The sequence below is a fragment of the Pyrus communis genome, chromosome 1, assembly GCF_963583255.1.
Source record: "Pyrus communis chromosome 1, drPyrComm1.1, whole genome shotgun sequence".
Classification (NCBI taxonomy): Eukaryota; Viridiplantae; Streptophyta; class Magnoliopsida; order Rosales; family Rosaceae; genus Pyrus; species Pyrus communis.
Genome location: NC_084803.1, coordinates 28,200,171 through 28,220,266, shown reverse-complemented (window position 1 = coordinate 28,220,266; position 20,096 = coordinate 28,200,171). Strand labels below are relative to the sequence as shown.

General features: G+C 36.5%; 1 protein-coding gene and 1 non-coding gene across 2 annotated transcripts; both read right to left on the bottom strand.

Annotated features, from left to right (window-relative positions):
- Nucleotides 1–1,031: 1,031 nt before the first annotated feature.
- On the bottom strand, nt 1,032–17,841 carry LOC137738915 (callose synthase 5-like). The gene is made up of 43 exons (XM_068478387.1): nt 17,701–17,841; nt 17,204–17,497; nt 16,971–17,071; nt 16,091–16,212; nt 15,894–15,990; nt 14,620–14,730; nt 14,376–14,501; nt 14,192–14,284; nt 13,870–13,961; nt 13,567–13,693; nt 13,332–13,469; nt 13,169–13,245; nt 13,004–13,082; nt 12,797–12,922; nt 12,577–12,691; nt 10,533–10,867; nt 10,087–10,139; nt 9,905–9,965; nt 9,723–9,804; nt 9,595–9,644; nt 9,389–9,475; nt 8,623–8,745; nt 8,430–8,524; nt 8,256–8,340; nt 8,024–8,184; nt 7,502–7,625; nt 7,307–7,401; nt 7,060–7,177; nt 6,788–6,939; nt 6,212–6,321; nt 6,002–6,127; nt 5,866–5,934; nt 5,426–5,615; nt 5,200–5,317; nt 4,991–5,110; nt 4,789–4,904; nt 4,590–4,673; nt 4,015–4,127; nt 3,684–3,913; nt 2,226–3,023; nt 2,002–2,052; nt 1,715–1,900; nt 1,032–1,587 (listed from the first exon to the last, which is right to left on the bottom strand). Exons 2-43 carry the CDS (start codon nt 17,397–17,399, stop codon nt 1,351–1,353), a joined length of 5,769 nt encoding a protein of 1,922 aa, XP_068334488.1. The 5' UTR covers nt 17,400–17,497; nt 17,701–17,841; the 3' UTR covers nt 1,032–1,350.
- Nucleotides 5,857–5,937, bottom strand: LOC137720361 (small nucleolar RNA J33). The gene has a single exon (XR_011066501.1). It is a non-coding gene; the product is annotated as a small nucleolar RNA J33 (small nucleolar RNA).
- Nucleotides 17,842–20,096: the final 2,255 nt, after the last annotated feature.

Genomic DNA, 20,096 nt, shown 5'->3' with positions numbered 1-20,096 from the left:
CGATATGGGATGTCACAATTGTCACATCCCGGCCCGGATGGGACCACTTCCCGGACCCGCTCCACCACCGGGATGTGACAATAGAGATGGAGATAATTGCAATTCTTAGACGTGTCGCTAATTAATGTCCAAAATGAGCCTAGATTTGTTTAATTCAGAAGTGCCAAGTAAAAGGATATTTGTAACGGCACTACAGGTTCGAAGCTTGCTAATTTTAGAAATACAAATCTAAAATTTGAGTACTGAAAGTCTGCTTATTATTTTTACTAAACTTTTGTACTGCTTAACCTTAAAGTGAAATAGTTTGTGCTGAAAAAAAAAAAAAAAAAAAAAGCAATAACAAACTAGGCCTATGTCTATTTTTCCATTACTACACTATCATAGTCTTATGTATATACATTATACGAGAAATATGCAAATAGATATCTTTTGAAATAGCTGTAGTTTATCTGTATAACCTTAGATCGTAGTTTTTGTAATTTTTGGTGGCATGACAGATGGTAACTAACCTTTAGTCAATAAATGCCCTTAAAAGATAGAGGCTAAGTTTTAATACCAATTTTTCTGACCAAGAAAATAAATTGATAGTAGTACCAATTGGAAAATGAAATAATAGTAGTAATTATAGTAGTGAGACAGTGAGGAAAGGAGGATTTTCAAACTCGGGAACTCAGTCTGCCCCTTTATATTAATATGCGATAATTTTTGTGGTTACTCAATGTATTGTTATCTGCATTGGTGCATTTTAGGATGTGATTCCGTTCGTAACGCCTTTGCAGTGCATCTTTTTGTGCAAATTATTCATGTCTTTTGTGGATAATGGTTTCAAAATCCACAGCAAGGGGCAGGCAGTTTTTCTAGTATCTCCTAATCAGACAAGCTTTTCTTTCGAGGTATCTCAAAGTCTGGTACCGGAAACGAATAAGGGGAGTTAATCGTCTCAAAGTTCAAGTTGCGCTTGATCAAAGGGTCCCCCAACATTTTAATTGGAAGCTATTGAATCTTAAAAACGTATGTGTGAGATGCGAGGATAGTGAAGGTAATTAATTGCATTTAAACTTTTCTTTTGTAGTCTAACACAAGGAGTCTTGGAGTTGATCTCCTTCACTTCTCCCTCCTTCCTCTCATCTATCCTTTCTTTCAAGTACAAAACAAAGATTCATCACTTGTTACTACAAAACACATTTCGGTTTCATGTAATACACACGTCACTTACATGCCACAGAATATGTATGTATGTATGTATGTATGTATGTATACTCATTTCATGACTTAGAAGTCTCTCCGAATTTTTCGTCACCTCCTTTTTTATCTCTCTAGCTAGCTAGGTCGATAAATACGGCGATGGGTTTAGTCTGACTTGTGCTTCTTCCCACCAGCAAGAATACGCTGGATCTGGAGCCCTCGGCTGAAAGCTTGGTTGAATAGCAGCCTGGTCTGGAACTCTGAGACAAACGGGAACCATGCAAGAACAGCTACTGGTGCGAAGATGACGAGCCCCATCACGTACTCATACCCTTTTGCTAGAGCTTTGACAGATCCCCACATTCCAAGGACCTTCACCAATGGCTTGCACGCTTGTGACATCTGCTCATCATGCAACAACACCAGCAGTGTACGCAAATGTTAACATGTAGAAAAGTTGACGACAACAGAAAAACTCTGGATATTATAGAAAAGCAAAGTAGGTTTAAGCTTCGTATGAGGCATGTACCAGTAGTAGCGCCCATCCAGTAGGCAAGAAGGCCAATAAGCTCACAAAGATGTCACCAACAGTAAGACTGAGGAAAGCAAAAAGCATTCCAATAGTGACAACAAACCCAATAAACAGGAACAACTTGAGAAGCCTGAACATCAGCTGGAAATCTGCACTGAACCGCTGTCTTCCCATTGACACAACCTAAGATTTCGATGTGAAAGTTCATGAGTCAGTGGAATATATTTTTTGAGATGTGAAAACATCACTTGCAACCAGAAAGTATTAGAAGCATGAATACTAACCTTTAGGATGATCATCACAGCGACAATGACCAACCATGACAGACCATAAACCTGCAATCGTAAACAAAAAAACAGAAAAATTATTCCAGTTAATAAAAGAGATTTGGCAAGCAGACAAGGAGTTCCGAACAGGCTGGTAAGCTTCAAAGAATATGGAACTTCTTGCTTTTTTTTAGAGAGAAGACACAAATGCGGCAGTAAATAAGAAACGGAATGATGTTTACCATGATGCTTTTATCACCCCTGGCCACATTTAGATGGTACACAATTCCATATTGGAAGAGAAAGAAGCGCAGAGCAAGAACAATCTCCCAAAACCGTCCCAAAACCCCTGTGTGGTGGAGGTGTTCTTGTTCCTCATCCCACCAAGACTCCCAGCTCTTGGTCGCTGGCACACCAATACCACCAGGGCTACTTATCCATTTTGCCCAATCATCCCAATCTTCGACTATCTTTTGCCATTCAAATCCCGAAGGGTTAAACAGGAACGGAGCGAACAGCCACGAAACCACTAAGAACCACATGGAGAATGTGACAAAGATATACGATATTGTGCCTTTTACTGCTGAACCATATATCTGATAAACTATAAGAAGTACCATAAGTTCGAGGCCTTTCACAAAGTGACTCCTTGAGTACATCCTGTAGTTCTCGGCAAACTTTTCATGCCGGACAACAAAGCCACGGCCAGTTGCTCTGTATTTAGCCCCGCCGTGCAGCACTGTTCGGCCAAAATAATGAACTTTTGTACCGAGAGAGAAGGTGAAGAAAACAGATGCTAGTTGCAGCTGCATGATTATCATGTCCCCTAATGCAGTTCTGAACCCTCTTTCTAGTCCAATTTCCATGATCATGGGCAAGGAAGTTAAAAGACCTAATTGGAAAACAGATTGTGAAGCCATGGCTGTTTGTAGAACATTATTTCCCCTGGTGGCGGCATAGTTCACAATTGTCTTCTCCATTCCACTTAATGACAAGTAAAGTCTTCCGTACAAGAAAGCATAGACTGTAAGGACAACCAACTGCATTACAAGAAAACGTTCATGTTAGCAAGAAAATGAAAATGCAAAACTTTTTTTTAAGGAACTGAACAGAGAATGCTCAGTTTCTCCCATTACACAATCTCCCATTACACAAAGAATTGTGCGTTCCAATATTGGACTCACGTAATATAGTTTTACCAGGAAATGCGATGGCTGAGTGAGGGAGAGTAATCAAGGATAATGTAGGACTGCAAAGCATAACATTTGGATAATAGGGAAATAATTTCCATGGTTATTTATCAAATAAAACTGAACCAGACTTCCCCATATATCGGATCTGTACAGTTTCAACCACCTAGTATTTTAAGTAATGTAGCCATCTATGCTGCCAAGGGCTCGATGATATAAATGCTAATTACTTGTGTTTGTCAATGGAATAAAGCTACCAACATTTTCTAACACTTCGGGCTCTAAATAGTAAGAAGCATGAGAAGTTCACAGTAATTTTATTTGATACAGCCCATCAATTTAAATGAATCAACTTGATGTAGCATGACATCTAGGATTTCAGTTCATTGAAATTATTTCGCAACATATTCAAGGATGAATTCACTGAAGAATGACAATATGAATAAACAAATAGAGTAACATTTTACAACTAAAAACAGAAAATAAGGGTAAAAGTTAAAGACAGATTACCATTGCGCTGATATAAAACCCTATTGTTGAAAAATAACAGGACAACATGCGAAAGAAGTCAAAACGGTGCCCCAAGCGGTAGATATCCCTGCTAAGCGTCTGCTCTCCATTACCACAAGCAACTTTAGCTTCAAAGAGAGAGATTTGGTTGAGCCCAACATCCCTACCCTTCCCAACTTGAATATATTCGTGATGAGTAATGTTGCCTCTCCTTAACGTTGAGTTAAAACCTACACAGCAAGTACTCATGTCATAAAGCAGATATTAGTCTGTGTTCTCCTGCATACACACATTCGTTCGTGCATGTGTGTGTGGTATCCACAAATGTTACCCGCAAAGATGTCCTCGCTAAGATTGATGCCACGGGAAGCCTTGCTCATGCCACCACGAGTAATGTGGAAGATTCTATCAAAGACATCTGGGTGTCCATAGTGGAAGCGAATCCTGAAACCAATAGATAATAAGTCATGACTCAAAAACTTATTTAAATCAAATATATATCATATGAATTTCATTTCAGAACAGAGATATGAATCTTAGTTCCAATTTCGTCTGTAACTGAGGCCTACATGTTCAACATGGTTAAAGAAAAAGAAAAACTGTGACCTCAAGATGGACTAGAAAAGGGGACTAGGGAAAAAGGGTAACATGAGAGAGGTTAGATAGTTCACCAGAATACATTGGTTTCTAAACAAATTCCCTACATAACTGAGATCACCATCTTCTACTTATATCAACAGATGCAACACACCTCCAAAGTATGGCAATACTCATTTATTAATTAAGTCTAATCTGAATAATTCTTCCGGACTAAAAGGTACTGCTCTATTATAAAAATGATTCAGATCTTTCTAAACATTTGCCTTGGATTACTTGAAGAGTTGAATAGTGGAAGAGAAAACATACTTCAAAGGTCTTGCAAGAACTCTTTGACCTATGGTCACAAAGCTCATTTCTTGATTTGACATAAACCAGGCCAATGAAGAAACACTGCAGTTAACATAGAATACAAATCAGATGTCTTAGAAGTACAGGATATATACGTAGCAATACAATCTCCATCTGTTAATTAAAAATAAAAAGAAAAAGCTAACAGGTATCAAACCTTCCAGTAAAGATATGCTCACGAACACCTAAAATTGAAGGTGGACGCACTCCATGGTCCTCATTAAATTCTTCAAGAAGGTTTCGCATTTTAAAAGCTTCTTCTAAGTAATTGTCCTACAAGAGGTTGGAAAAGTACATCTCAGTTGGACTGAAAAATTAAAATAGAACTTATCATAATTCAAGACTTCTAAAGGTTTCACCTGGTTCATGTCAATGGCCTGAAGAGCTTCTCCTCGAGTAAAAATTATAGCATGGTTCTGGTTTTCAGGTTTTCCTTCTCCAATCTTTGCCGAACCAGGCAATTTTATACGATATATTTCCTTTGGAAATTTAGAAAAATAATTAGTGTTTTAGGTACAAAAAGCAACATGGTGAACATGATGGTTCTGTTATAAGGTGAAGTGATTACCTGGTCATGATTGTCAACAGCTTTGACCAAGACAGAGTAGTAAACCTTTTGCACCTTTCCACTACCAGCGTCACTCTCTTCAACTTCATCGATATATGCAACCCGAAGAGAGGGATTACTATAAGGGAACAAGAAGGAATAAGATTCTTCAAGAAAATGAGCTCAGAGACACTACTTTAAGAAATCAAATTGCAAAAATATTTTGACTTATCAGACAGATTCATACTTAACCATCAGATTCAAGATGTCTGTTGCACGTCGATCTCCACTGCGTTTCTGATTGCCATAGTTTTGGCAGGTAGCAACATAGGTGAACTTAAGGTCAGCCACTGCTTCTAATTGAGCATAAAGGGATCTCTGGCTTTTCTTTTCTTCTTCTGGTGGAACCATGATTGCTTTGTAGCCATCTAGTATATCTACTTATAACTAAAATAATTAGTAACCAACAAATTTACCTCCACTATAACAACTTCATTAGACACTCGACTGCATACCATCAAAAGAGTGAAAAAATGAAAATGGAAAATATTATGCGCTCTTTGCATACTTGAGTAAGGTGGAGATCTTAGGCATGATGGCACTATATTTCACATATGTTGATTTCTTTTGTTTTGATAACTAGTTAAACATTATGGGAGAAAAAAGGTACCATGCTCTTAGTCTTACCGGTTTCAGTAGCCATGTCAAGAAAAGCCTGAAGCTTCAGTGCTCGTCGGTAGTACATCATTCCCCTAACTGCAACATCAAAACAATTAGTACCAGAAATAACACTTCATAAAGAAGAAGATGATAGAACAAATACCAGTCCTGCAGAGAGTTTGTCCTCGTAAGGAGACCCAATGACGAAGATGCAAAATGTTTTCTTCATTCTCCCATATTTCACTATCCTTTTTACAATTAAGGCGCTCCATGAAGTTATTCCATTCATCTAGAAAAGTCACAAAATGGGTGTCAAATCATTCACACATTGAATTCAAAAGAGTCGAGCATGTTACAAGATAGTTTTACTAACCTGGGAAAATCTTCTGTAAGTAGTATATGATTGATATACCATCTTCATTTTCCATCTCAAGGTCTGATTTGGAATACACAGTCTCCTCACTATAGTATGGGGTCATGATGCTGTCAATGGGCAACAATGTAAAATAGAAATTATTTTATGGAAAAGACATCTGAAGCCTGAAAACCTTGGCCTGTTATTCAGGACACTGGCCCGTCAGAAAACCCAAAGGTTTCATATGTGATGTGTCTTAAATGATAAAGAAATTACACTAATTTTCAATTGAACGTAGAAAGGAAAAACAAATTACAAAACTCATTGCTCCCACTGATTAAACATCAGAAGGAGAAACCAAATAAAGTAATCGGAAACTTTGGTCATTTTGTAAGTCATGACGCTTTCTAATGCTCCAATAATTTAGAGATGCACACAGTAAAAGAACCCATATCTAATGATGGAAATATAAGTAAGCATATGGACTTTCCACCAGCAAAATCAGACCCTAACAACTTGGTTTAAGGAAGAATTGACTTATGGAACTCAGATATGCCCTAAGCACAATAGCTCATATGTATGAACGTAACAAACCTGAATGAAAGCATTTTACGGACTCGGGGAGCACGTGGCATATCCATGAACAATGAATTTGTAAAAAATGCAATCCTTCTACGTGCTTCTAGGTTTGTTGGTACGTCAATGGCAGATTCCTTCACTGTTAGCAGAAGATGGAGGCGGCTTATCTGAAATGTAATCCGCGAGAAGTGTGTCAACTTCATACAATTTTTATAGCATTAACTACCATAGGATTGTTTCTGAAAAACAATTGACTTTGAAATTATTAAGTAGTTCTATACACTTACCTGCTCTTCCCACCGTGCTGTAACTGGAGGAGGGAATAATATTGCAGGTTTTGCATCAGTTCCAGCAAAAAGTTGCCTTCCAGCATCCTTGCTACTATGACCAACTTCAACCAACTCTCTACAAAATATCACATAAGGAAATACAAGAACTGTTAAGATTTAAAGCAAAGCATCCAAGCATTATGACTTTTTAACTAAACAAATTAAATATTTTCATCCAAATATTATGTTACTAAAGTTTACCAACCGGATCTCATTCACCATCATATCCCGAGTGACTACTTCCAGCATATCTTGAAGCAACAACACCACTGAAGATCGCTTGGATGAATCACCATCTTTCTGCAACATGAAAGAAAGTGGTAAGTTTCTATTAAGATAATAGCCAAAACAAGCACAAGCACATACTGCAGAACTAATCATTCTTTCACATATGACTCACCAAGATCCTCACAAGCTCTACAAATTTATTGCAAAGAGTGGGCAAAGAACCCATTCTAAAATTTACAAGAAATGTATTCTTTGAAATGTTACTTTCAATTTCCTTCACGATGATGCCAATTATCCTGTCAGATAATAACCCAATCAGAATTTTTCGCAATGATAAAAAATAAGATGACTGCACAATTGTTCTTGAATAATCTCCTCTTAACAAAAAAAAAATTGAAGAAATTGAACACCCTTCCTTTCAAGTGATAGCCTTATATTATACTATGAGATCCTCAATTATGGGAAAGCATCAACTATATAGGACACTACTGATTAGCCAAAAAATTATTATCTGTGGGAAAGGAGGATGGGGGCCAAAGGAGTGAATGATGGCAAGATTTTAGCAAACACTAAAGGCTCTAAATACTGTTAGCATGCAATTGTAAAGGCCCAAATATCAGTCTTATCCTATGCTTGGGTATTACAGAAATTGAACACTAATATTTTTTACGAAACACTATGCAGCAGTACGGACCTTTTCTCATTTTCTCCAACTACCAGAGTACTAAGGATATGTTTGAAAGATTCATAACATTCAATCACAGCACATTTCATATATTCATCTGCACATATCCGCTTCCAGAGATCGGAGTCCTTCGATTTAAATTGAACTGCCATATCTAATGCTATTGGGATCTGTAAAGGTAGACAAAGTCAACAATAAAACCAAGTAACTTAAACAAGACTTTAAAAAGAACGGTACTGACTTTGCTAGCAAGCAAGAAGGGTGGCCACTGAATTATCTTCAGGCTGGGATCTGATGAATAAGGAACTAGCAGCAAATCCATTTCCCTGAAGTAAAAGAACCCAGTTTAGTTTGTACCTCATGATGAGTAAGAGGCTGAATAAATGAATAATACAATTATGTTGGTGAGCATTACCTGTCATTTATGATATCTTCCTCACGGAAGCTACATATCACTTCATTCCACATCTGAGCAAACTTTGCAGCTTCACTTCTCCTGCTTGCTGTAATCTACAGCCACGAAATCTTAAATGCTAAATATGTGTGCTAATTATAAGCGTGCTTAAAGGTTTTACTTAAGTACGAAAGTTGTAAAAAAATTAATCAACCTCCACAAAACGCTTTGAGAAAGAGAATCCCCTTTTTGTTGACTTATCTGAAGGCACTAGGTATGTGTTGAATGCACCGGGTAGAGACTGGAACCGTGATCTCAGCATACCAAGTGTCCGAATCTGTAAAAGGCGAAAAATATATGAATAACAATCCAAGGCAAAGCAAAGATGAGGCATATAAGAACTATTGTTCAATTAAAATACAGCTTGATGATAGTCATATTCTTGATGTTTGTAAAGAGATCTAAAAAAAAGAACGTCTTGAATAAAGCCTTCAATAGAGTAAACTACATGATTGTCTTAAGCAACATATATTTGGGCAGATAAGTATATTTGGTTTAGAATATGATCCATGTTAATTTCTCTCGAAAAAGTCTCTGGCAAATTGATAGTGGAACAATACAACAGATGGTGTTAAAATTTTAGACCAAGATTCAATTCTCAAACCCAAATACAGAAGTGCTAGAATGGTACTACATTTACCTATGACTTTTCTTTTGGCAATTAAAAACAAAACTAGATAAATTGGCCAAGGTATCGTGTTCAGTAATAAAGAATGACACAGCAGAAGTCAGACAATTCTATCTCTAAATATGTATAATTTCATGAATGACAGAGAACAGAAGTTAGACAGTTTTATCTTAAGAGACGTATAATTTCATGAATACACAATATGAGACAAGAGGTAACAGATAGTTTTGAAATTAGGGAAAATAGTTGGGGGGAGAGAAAAGCAGGGACGAGACAGAGATCGAAGGATCACCTCTCCTAGGCGATCAAATGCCCCAACAACACCACCATACAAAGTCTGAAAGATAGCATACCATATTTGAGTGTCCATCAAATAAACCTGCATTGAATTCATGAAAAAGTATGAGATGGTTTATTAAAGTTAATATAAGATAGTTACATCCTGAAAAACTCAGAAAACTTTCAAGATGTTGATTCAATCATGGGGAAGATACAGACCAAGATTACTGGTGCCCAAAGTGACACAACTGCTCCATAGTTGTTTTGAGCTGCATCAATAAAGGATTACTTAGCATAAAACCACAAGTTGAAAATCATGCAAAGATTAAAGCAATAGAAATGATTACCATTAGGGAAAAATTCATGCCATTGATAATCCACACGACGAATGTTCATAATGTCTCTAGTTGGCTTCACCAAAGGTTTTATCTGGAAACAGGACAGGCAGAAAATTAAGAGCACAATTATTAAAATCTAATTCATAAAAAGAATCTAAAATATCACAAAAATGTTATTTGACAACTCCCACCTGGATAAGATAGCTAACTGTAAACTTGCAAGCCAAAAGCAGCACCCAAAAAATAGTATACCTGCAAATTGCATAGCAAATCAGAACAAACGCAAATCTCAAACAACCAACCCCAAAAGATAAAAAGAAGCTAAGCCATATAGTTAAGATGAAATTGGGTGCGTGTTCCTCATCAAACTCACTTAATAAGGGCAAATTGACTTTCATGCATTCCCCTCCCGACATAGATTCTTGGCTGCAGAAAGATAAAGATTAATCAAAACCTTTTTACAGCACAGTCCATAAGCAATTAGTTTTTATGCAAGAGAATAGGTACAAAAACTCTTTAAGTACATTAGTTCTTAACAGGTAGAATTTGTAGCCCTTACCACAAAAAAAACAAAAAAAAAAACTTATCATTAACTCCAAGATTTTGGTTTCATACAAGGATTAATCATATGGCTGAATATGACTAGGTAAATGGATTTTAGATACCACATGGTACTTTTGGTCTCATGCACTGGTATGGTCTAACCATTAGTTAGCATTAATCAAAAGACTATTTCATAACAGACTGCTATTCGTGAAGCAAATCCAAGTAAAATATAGTACAAATTTTGCAAAAGGGTGATCAAGGAAACAGAAATACCTGTGACCACCACAGGAGGAACCTAATGATATGCCAGTCTGAGTTTTCAATCCATCGTCGGAACAGCGGGAAAAGGAACAAAAATGCCGCTAGTAAATTTGGCAGCAAATATACTGCAACAGCCATGATGTATAAAGGAGGAACACCATTCACATTCTTAAGGAATGATAGTACATCCATGATTTGTTTAGGGGCATTATTGAAGGAATGCACATAAAACAGTGGAAGAATGATTGCCCATACAAGACTAACAATTATCTTGAGAATATTTCGCAGTACATCAGTGAACCTCCACCTATGATATCCCGGGAAGTTTAAAACAATATCCAAAATGCCTACATCAAAATACAAAGTAGATATGAGGACACATAGAAACCTTGCTGTAAAGATTACGTATAAAACCGTGGAAGAATGAGTGAAAAACTCAAATAAAGTTATGCAAGGAAATACAAGGCAAGAGCAAACAGTTATATCCGATCTGGACAATGCTTTCCACAATAGGTACAAAACTATTCAGCTTAAGAAAATATATGAATACTACTATATCTAGTAATTCAAAAACTAAAATTTGCTCACTTTCTAAGAATTGGAGAACACAAACAGCACCAACAACCTTAAAAACAACAGAGAAAAAGGAAAGAAACAAAGGATACTAGTAACAGCTACATTCCAATTTTTTTTTTTTAAAATGCAGCGAAAGAATTTCCCTAAACTCAGAAGAGGTTCGCCCACCTATGTGAAATAATCCAAGCTAACAAGCAAACCTCTAGGTGTACTTTCGCCCTCCAAATTGCAAATGGCAGGATTAAAGGAGAAAGAGAAGGGCCATCGAACGAGTAGGATATACAAGAAAAGGCCCTTGGTCGCTCCAAATTATATATTACTGAAACAGGCAGTCATAGTGAACAGGGGTAAATCCCCACCTTGAAACGGGAGCATTTGCGCTCACCACCATAACTATGGTGTATGCTCACCATACACCTAAAAATCTGCCACATGTCCTTTCATCTACTCTAGTTACCTTTCACATTAAATGTTACTTTTTCAATTTTGAAAAAATTAACCAATGTTAAGTGAAAGGGCACGTGGCACATGATAAGATGTATGGTGAGCATACAACATAGTTTATGGCAGTGAGCAAATATGCTCCCCATTGAAACATAGATGTGAAATATATTGCCTAAGCCAAAAATGCATGTCACCTACGAACTCTGGTTTTGGATAGTTAATATGCATGGGATTTTGCTAGAGAACTCTAGCAAGCATGTCGGTGGGCATTTGTAGAATATATTAGAAGCTAGGAAAATATGAGGCCAATTAGCAAAGCGATATGTCGGTGGCAATGCATGATTGATAGCTAGAAAGTTCTCGCAATGCCAAAGTCGGCAAACCTCACCATAAATATGGGTGTGGTGCTATGTAAAGAACCAAGAGAAAGTAGCCAAGAAGAGAGCTAAATAAGAGAGTGAGAAGCCTTGTAAGTGAGTAGTCTTGTGAAGAATGTGGGTGGTCTAGAGTGTGTCTCTAGAAAGTGTCATAGCTTCTAAAGAGTGTCCTTGAGTGTTTGTGTGTTGTAATATTTTGTGTGTAATACAAGTAATTTGTTTACTTGTGTTGTCTCTCCAACACTTGTGTTAGAGTTGTGTACTCTAGTTTTTCCTCAACATAAAAACGGACTTAACTGGAAATATTTCAACACTCAATTCTGTCCCTAAAGGTATTTGTGTAAAAGCTGAAGTATTATATCGATCAACCAGAAAACTAAAGCATACATGAACAGAGATTTTTCTTTTCCTTCTAGGCTTCTAGTCTCATCCAAAATAGAAACGAATTTTGATCTATGCATCTTCATATATATAGTTAGTGAAAGGCCGTTTGTCATAACATTCTTTTTGGCCCCAACAGCTTACAAGAAGTTGTCCTTCACAAAGTATAGTGATACTTCTAATAAAATTAATTTTGGCTCTGGCACATAATAGCTCTTGTAGCATACGAACAGAGATACAGCATTTGAGAATTGCAGTTTTAAGTAAGAACGTCATACTTTGAAGGACGCGAAGAAATGCCGCTGTGATGAAAATACTTGATAGATCTCTTAGGACATCCTTTTGAAAAATATCCAATGGTGAAATCCCTCTAAAAGCAATAATGAGCAGAGCCTGTTATCCAGTTCCAGATAATATATTATTTAAACAGATAGTCATAATGAACAGGGAACATATGGTGTCATTTTAGAACTTATCCACTCTGTTGTAAATAAATACCTGTAGAGCAAGTATGTAAAAGGTCCAAAACCGGTCAAAACTTCTAAAAATGTGCCAAAATGTCCGAGTTTCAATAAAATAAGATTTTCCTGTGCTTCCAGATTTTCTTCTAGAGCCCTTTCTCCCCTGGAACAAGATTTCATTTATACAAGTTCCAGAAAATTAACATAAGAATAGTGGTGGCAGTGGTGAAAAATAAAAGAGTACCTGCACCAAGTCACGCGTTGATTTGAAAAAATCACCATCATCACGCATGGGCCAACCAAGAGAGAAGCAATCAGACGACCTGAAAGTAAGTGAATTTAAATCTGAATCATATCAATATAAATAGAATAAGAGGCCAGTCTTTCTCAAAATATTGATAACACAAACCAGAAATATTCATTGAGATCGTCATAGTTGCACCAAGATATGTGAGGAGCTTTTCCATTTTCACCCTTCTTGGCTTCCTGGAACATCATAACAAACATCCTCATGTGTATAGCATAAAGGCCTGAAACTTCTAAAGGACGCGCAAGCTTCTCAGGCAACATACCTTTTCAATTACACGATATAAGGGGGTTATAACTTTCCGTAAAAAAGCCTCATCATCCCCACCATAAGAAGGCTTTATATTTTCCCCAGTAACAATGCTGACATTTCCAGCCAACAGACCATGGAGTTCATATGCCATCTGAATGTATAGTTGGCATCAATGTGTAAGAAGTCAGCACATAATTTTCATTACCCAGAAATAGATTAACCAAAAAACAGAACCCACAAATCATTACATTATGAAAAATATAGCACAAACATTCTGGCATAAAGCGGATGTTCGCTGCTTCACCCCAGATGAGAAGATATAAACCCATGTATAGTATCTTCCTTTGCTGTATTTCTTGCTGACCTTGGGGAAGTCTGCATGGAGATCAAGCATAAGATCCAAAACGTACATATCATTGTATCAATATAGCACAAAATTTTTTATGTTTGCTTTATTTAAAGCAAACATAAAAAATTTGAAATTTAAAGCAAACATAAAAAATTTGAAACATGAACCAATTACAATTGTTGTAGATATCATTGTATCAAACCTCAAACTATGTTTTCTTCCCAAATATTTGCACCACGTTTTGTAGTTCTTAAAAAGTTTTCCCATAACTGCATCAACAGCTCGATCATCCAGCTGCACAAAAGAGATGAGCTTAGTTTAAGGCCAGGAAGAAATAAAAGGCACACAAAGGGGGAAAAATTCATAAAAAGAGAGTGCTCTGAATACAACACAATGATTTCAACAATAAAAAATTAAGAAGAAAATTTATCAGAAAGGAATTCAAATTATCAACAGTGACATAGCTCTGGCATGCATCTATGTAATTCATCCGGTCACCATCAACAGTGACATAGCCGACATACCTTATTAAGAGGTTCGGGTTTGGGATGAAGCCTTATATGAGTATTTGCAAGTAGCAATATCAAATGCTCCCTCTGGTTCCTCACGTTGTCTTTCTGCAGTCACCAAAATAGATGAATGAGTTAATAATTTCTTCAGGTCATAGAGTGAATCTTAACCATTCAGATTGGTCGTTGTTATTCATGCCTGGAATCCAAACATGGCCCTCAGCCAATCAAGAAGGTCGAGATCGCCAGCTTTCTGCCTATTCTCGAATGCACTAGGCCAGTTCAAACCACGAGTGTTCCACAGTGCACCCACTGCAGCCTTAACCTTTAACAAGCAAACAGAAAAAACTTCCATTGAGATTCCAAACCAGGCACCAAAGAATAAGAATATAAGATGCCGAAGTATATCAGCACTAACAGGATAAATAACAAGTGTGAAATACCTCTTCAAGTTGCATGATAGACTGAGTAGCACCAGCAGAATCCAAAGGAAGAATGTTATACGGAGCATAAATTTCCGTCTTTTCTTGAACATCTTTAGCAGCCGCAATAATCTGCTCAGAGCATTAAAATATATTTGTGGCTATTATTATGTAATAGAAATTTCAAAATCACTTCGTAGTTTCTGTCATTGCTCAATGGATTCTTCTGTACTTTAAGGACGAGGATTAGGAACAAAAGGGTACTGTGTTTTTGCTGTCACTCCTTTTTTTTTTTTTATAGAATATTCTGTCATATAATGTTTGTCAACTCAGACAGAATGTATGATTACTCTGTCATCAAGGTTGAGGATCTTGTCTTCTGCTTAAAACTTTCTACAAACAAGGGTTACAAAAATCTTTATTGATAATAGTATTTTATGTTCTCCTCCCTGCATAATGCTTATCATTATTTATTACTTTCAAATTCTCATTTAGTAATTTTCATTTGCTTGCTTTACAGAGTATGGTTATACATTTCTTTCTCCTCATAGTGAAACATAACTTTTGGTTCCAATCCATCTCCAACTTGTTGTAGGAATGCACTAATTCTCTTACATGTATTATATTATATACATCTGTTTTTCTATAAGGATTACAAATTCCTTTGGCCGACTTGACAAGACAACAAAGCCTAATCAACCTCATCATTGCAGGTTCAGTTACACTAGTAAGTAATCAAATCACACCTGAAGAGTTGTATCTTTGTACTTTTAATTATATGCCGTCTTTTGCAAGGGTTCTGCTTATGCTAAATATGCACATGATCAAGCCACTTTCCGCAAATTCTATCTTACATTAATTAGCATGTAGTCTGAAAACTAAAACAAGCTTGTTTCCTTCTAGGTTGATAGCTATGTGAATATACTTCCAAAAGTTGGACCATGAGGTACAATGTTGAAGATGAAGCAGAGGAGTGGTTTGCTAAGCATGTTAAGTGATTAATAAGTTGTGTAATACGATACGAGTAATTAAAGTCAATTTGGTAGTTAAATTCAATTTGGTAGTAGTATTAGCTATAGAGCAATCGAACTGATTTAGCAATACATGCGAAATTCAAGTAATAGAGTTGAAAAGAAGTGTCTCCGTCTCAGAGACGGTAGCTGTATTTCACATTTGATCAAAATGCATAAAACGAATTCCCTCCCTACTATTGAATTCCTATGTATTTTGTGTTTGATCAAACGCATCACACACACATAATAAAAATGAGAAATGGGGGTAAGTTAATTACAAACCTCAGGAGCAACCTCATCAACTTTCTCTGTCTTGTTAACAGCGCAAAGCACTTCAAAAAGGACTCCGGCAGACTGGTAGGCTTTGCCCAGTTGGGCTCTGTTTTCAGAATTTGGAAAAATAGAAGGGTTTACTTGCACTTCAGCATACAATTAACTAATTAAGTAAAAGAAGAAGAACATTATTAGGGATTACTCACCTGTCAGCCTGCTCACCCTGGTCAAGAGCTCTGACATAATGCTCATAATATTGCTGATAGAAGCTTTCAATTTCTCTGGCATCTGTCTTTTTTACCCGAGAAGCCAAACTTGATGCATTGTCCTATAAAATCCAACAGCCATTCATTTTCTCCGTTCTAAAATACAATACATATATATATATATATATATATATAAGCCAGTTGGGCAGAAGAAAACCAGTGAAAAGCCCCAATCAAATGCCCTTACATTCAAATCCACCACCCCATTTGAAATCAAAAGGCAGCCCCTCACTAATCTATGTGGAAATTGTTGATGCAAATTTTGTTAATAAATCCCAATTATTTTCTTGATTAAAATTGAAAAATTAGGAAATCCAACATTCGAGTACTAGAGACCCAGTTCATTTGGGAGAAAGACAATTATAAAAAAGGGGTAAATCCTTGGAGAAAGACAAAATTTAGAAATGGTTAATTAAAATTGTAAAATTTGGGAGAGAGACAACAAAAAGGTTAAATCATTGGGGGGACCCAGTGAATTGCGTAAGCAGCTACTTAACTAATAATTTAATTTATTAATTGATTAAATAATCACAATCAATATATAAAGAAATGAGTAATGATATTCTTATCACATTTCTTTACTATCTTGGTGGCAGATGAGTTGAACAAATTATATTATTTAATTTCGATCTTTTTATTAATAAAAATACTTAAATAATCTTAGGTGGAAGAATGAGACTTTTCGTATATCACAATCATCATTTAATTAACAATATTTTTATTAATTATTGATTAACATTTCGAATAAATACTAATTAATTTAGATGATGTAATTGTGGTAAGAATAATATTATTGTAAAGAAATTAAAGAAATTTTTACCCTCTCGAGTCGTTGGAGGAGCAACGTCTTGAACTGGCGGACGCCACGGCCGCTGGAGCTCGGATCCAATCGATGCGCCTTCTCGAACGCATAGAACCGACCTATTCACATACATACATACATTTTGCACAAACACCATGCAGTCATGAATTCCTTCAAAACCTAATAAAGTACAATAACAGTAGTAATTAATGCGTAATTAATCGATGAAGGAGATTAAGACGACGAAGTACAGAGATAGGCGACGCGAGGACGCTCGGCCTCGATCTCGCTGGCGACACGGAGGATGGGAGCGATGGAGGCGAGAGCGGAGGGGACGACCTCATTGTCGAAGACCTCCGTGGAGAAAGTAGTGGTGGCCGCGCTCCTCGACGGCCGTCTCGTCAGCCCCTGAGGGCCGCTAGGGCCAGGCAGATCCAGGTTTGACATCAATCAATCAATCAACGACCAGCACTTCCTCTCTACGTAATTCTGGATCTTCTTCTTCTTCTACTAGTAGTGCGAGCTTTCCTCCCTACCTAAGCTAGCTACACCAAATTAACCAGATTATTTCGCATTAATTCAATCCTTTTCTTGCTTTCAATTTAGAGAATGCAAATAAAAAGAAAAGGAAGAAAATCTGTTTGGTAGCCGAGAAAACGCAGGAGAAAAACAGAGAAAATGTGTTTGGTTTCTGAGAAAACGCAAGAAAATAACAAAGAAAATGCGATGTTGCGTACGCCTCATTTACCATGCTGCGTTGTGATCCGAACCCGATCGTAATGGAAGAAAATGCGATCATGCGTACGCACGCAGAGGTTGTCGCAGGTAGAAAATATCATATATATAGATTCAAAGAATATCAAACAACATGAACAAGAAGAGAGAGAAATATTTCTAGAGAGAGAGAGAGAGAGAGGCAGTTTGTTTGGTTTGTTGGTGTGAGGGGAAGCGAAACGATTCTAACAGACTGGTGTGTGGTTTGGGCACCTACAGAGTTTACGGGACGCAGCTAGAGCGAGAAATATGACTCCAATGTGAGAGAGAGAGAGAGAGAGAGAGAGAGAGAGAGAGAGAGAGAGGGGGAATCCAGCTGGGGGAGTAACCGTACGTACAGTGGGAGAATAACACGTGGCAGAATGGGAGAGTGGTCATCGGAAATTTTAATGAATTTAATTACAAATTAACAACCCGAGAGAGAGATTTAGAAATTAGAAGAAATGGTTTTGGATGGAAGGAAGGACACCGTTTTCGGAGGGAGGGAGTTTTAACGTTTTCTAGTTTTTTTCTTATTTTATTTAAATATATATATATATATATTTATTTAGAGAACTATTATTAGCACTTCAAAAATCTCATTCCACCCTCCTCTAGAGTATTTTTTTTTTCTTCTTAATATAGAAATTTTAGAGTGTAGAATAAGATTTTTGAAGTGCTAATAATAATTTCTTATATTTAGAAACATGATACGGAAACATCACGGTACCATTATATACGTGAATTTGTATGTCAATTCTGAATCCAACTAATTTGTGTGTGTGTGTGTGTGTCACTTTTTCTTACTTCAATCTATGTTTATTTATTTCCCTAATTTCACTTGAAACCAAATACCAATGGCTACCTCCAAAGCCAAAGTTGGTTACAATTAATCATTTATTCGGTTCAATTGGTTCAATTGATCTTTCAATAGTAGAGCCATCAATTTTTAGACATTATATATCACTATCAAGTTACTAAACTTTGATTTTGGTTAGTTCACTTATTTTGCCTATTCTTCGATGGCCCAATTTATTCATTTATTTATTTTCGTTAGTTGGAGATTTTATCACTAAAAGAAGTCCAAAATGGCACACTTCAACTCAGAATGTCCACCTGGACTCCGAATCGAGATATGTTGGCCAACACCAGGAAGGTGACGAAGCTATAAAGTGTAGTGAGATGGAAGATATGAGTAAATTCAAAACTAAAAGTGTCTAAATGCAAGAGTGCATATGTAAGTGGGATTGAACCCATTCACACGTGATGTCAGAGCATAAGTAAAGTATAGTAAAAGTAAAATAAGAATTATACCATCAGAAGTAATCTCCTATATCAATATTTGCTAAGAATCCTCGTTGACATGAAAACTCTGCCATTGAAACTTGGAAGAGCGAAAAATAAAGGTGAGTAGGCCTAAAAAATAAAGCTTTGTAAAACTTTTTCAAAAACGTAATAACCCTTCACCATAAAACAAGTATAGTTTCCAAAAATAGCATACTACATATAGTATGAAAACACTTGCTGTTAACAGTCATATCTCAAAAATGCAATAATTCACCATATTTCGCATATAAAACATATAATATCTGGTAATCACAATATCTCACATAAACGAAACATATGCTAACACACGAGTTCATGCGGAGGTATTCTGACATGAACATGATTGGGTGTAATGATGATTTACGCTTTAATACTATAATCACGTAAAGACTTGCACTAAGCGCATCATGTATGAGTCCTAATTGTCTATAGCAATCTAGGACAGGACTGACACCTACCATGGATCTAAAGTGAGTGTAATGGTGTGAAGTGAACATACACGTGAAGGCTGGCCCTGGCCCTGGGCGAGTACAAACACCAATGTAAGCATGCACAATGAGCAGTTGACATACATATGATCATGCAACAGTAATTTGATAATCCTACTCAATATAATACTATTCATGGAAGTAAATATAATTAAGGCATCCCCTTATAGTACGCATACCTGTGCATCCTATAGAATTATTTCATAATTCCCAACAATAAGATATTTCTTATAAACTTTAATTTAATTATGGCATCACATAGAAAATTCATTATTAAGTATATATGAAAACTAAATAAAAATACACACACACACACTATATAAAAGAAAAGACCCACTCATAATTACCTGCGAGACGGCAAATTCGGAATCAATGCGTCAAAATACACTAAGAATGGTTCCGAGCAAATTCTGTAAAAAGTCAACATAAAGCCAATGGTCAACCGAAAAGTCAACCAAGCCACCAAGGCGGTCAACTACATTAAAACTTCGGAATTTCACTAAACAAATGCTCAAAACGAATTCATGGCATCAAAATTAGTCTAGGATGATTCTCAGGAAAATTTCGTAAAAGTCAA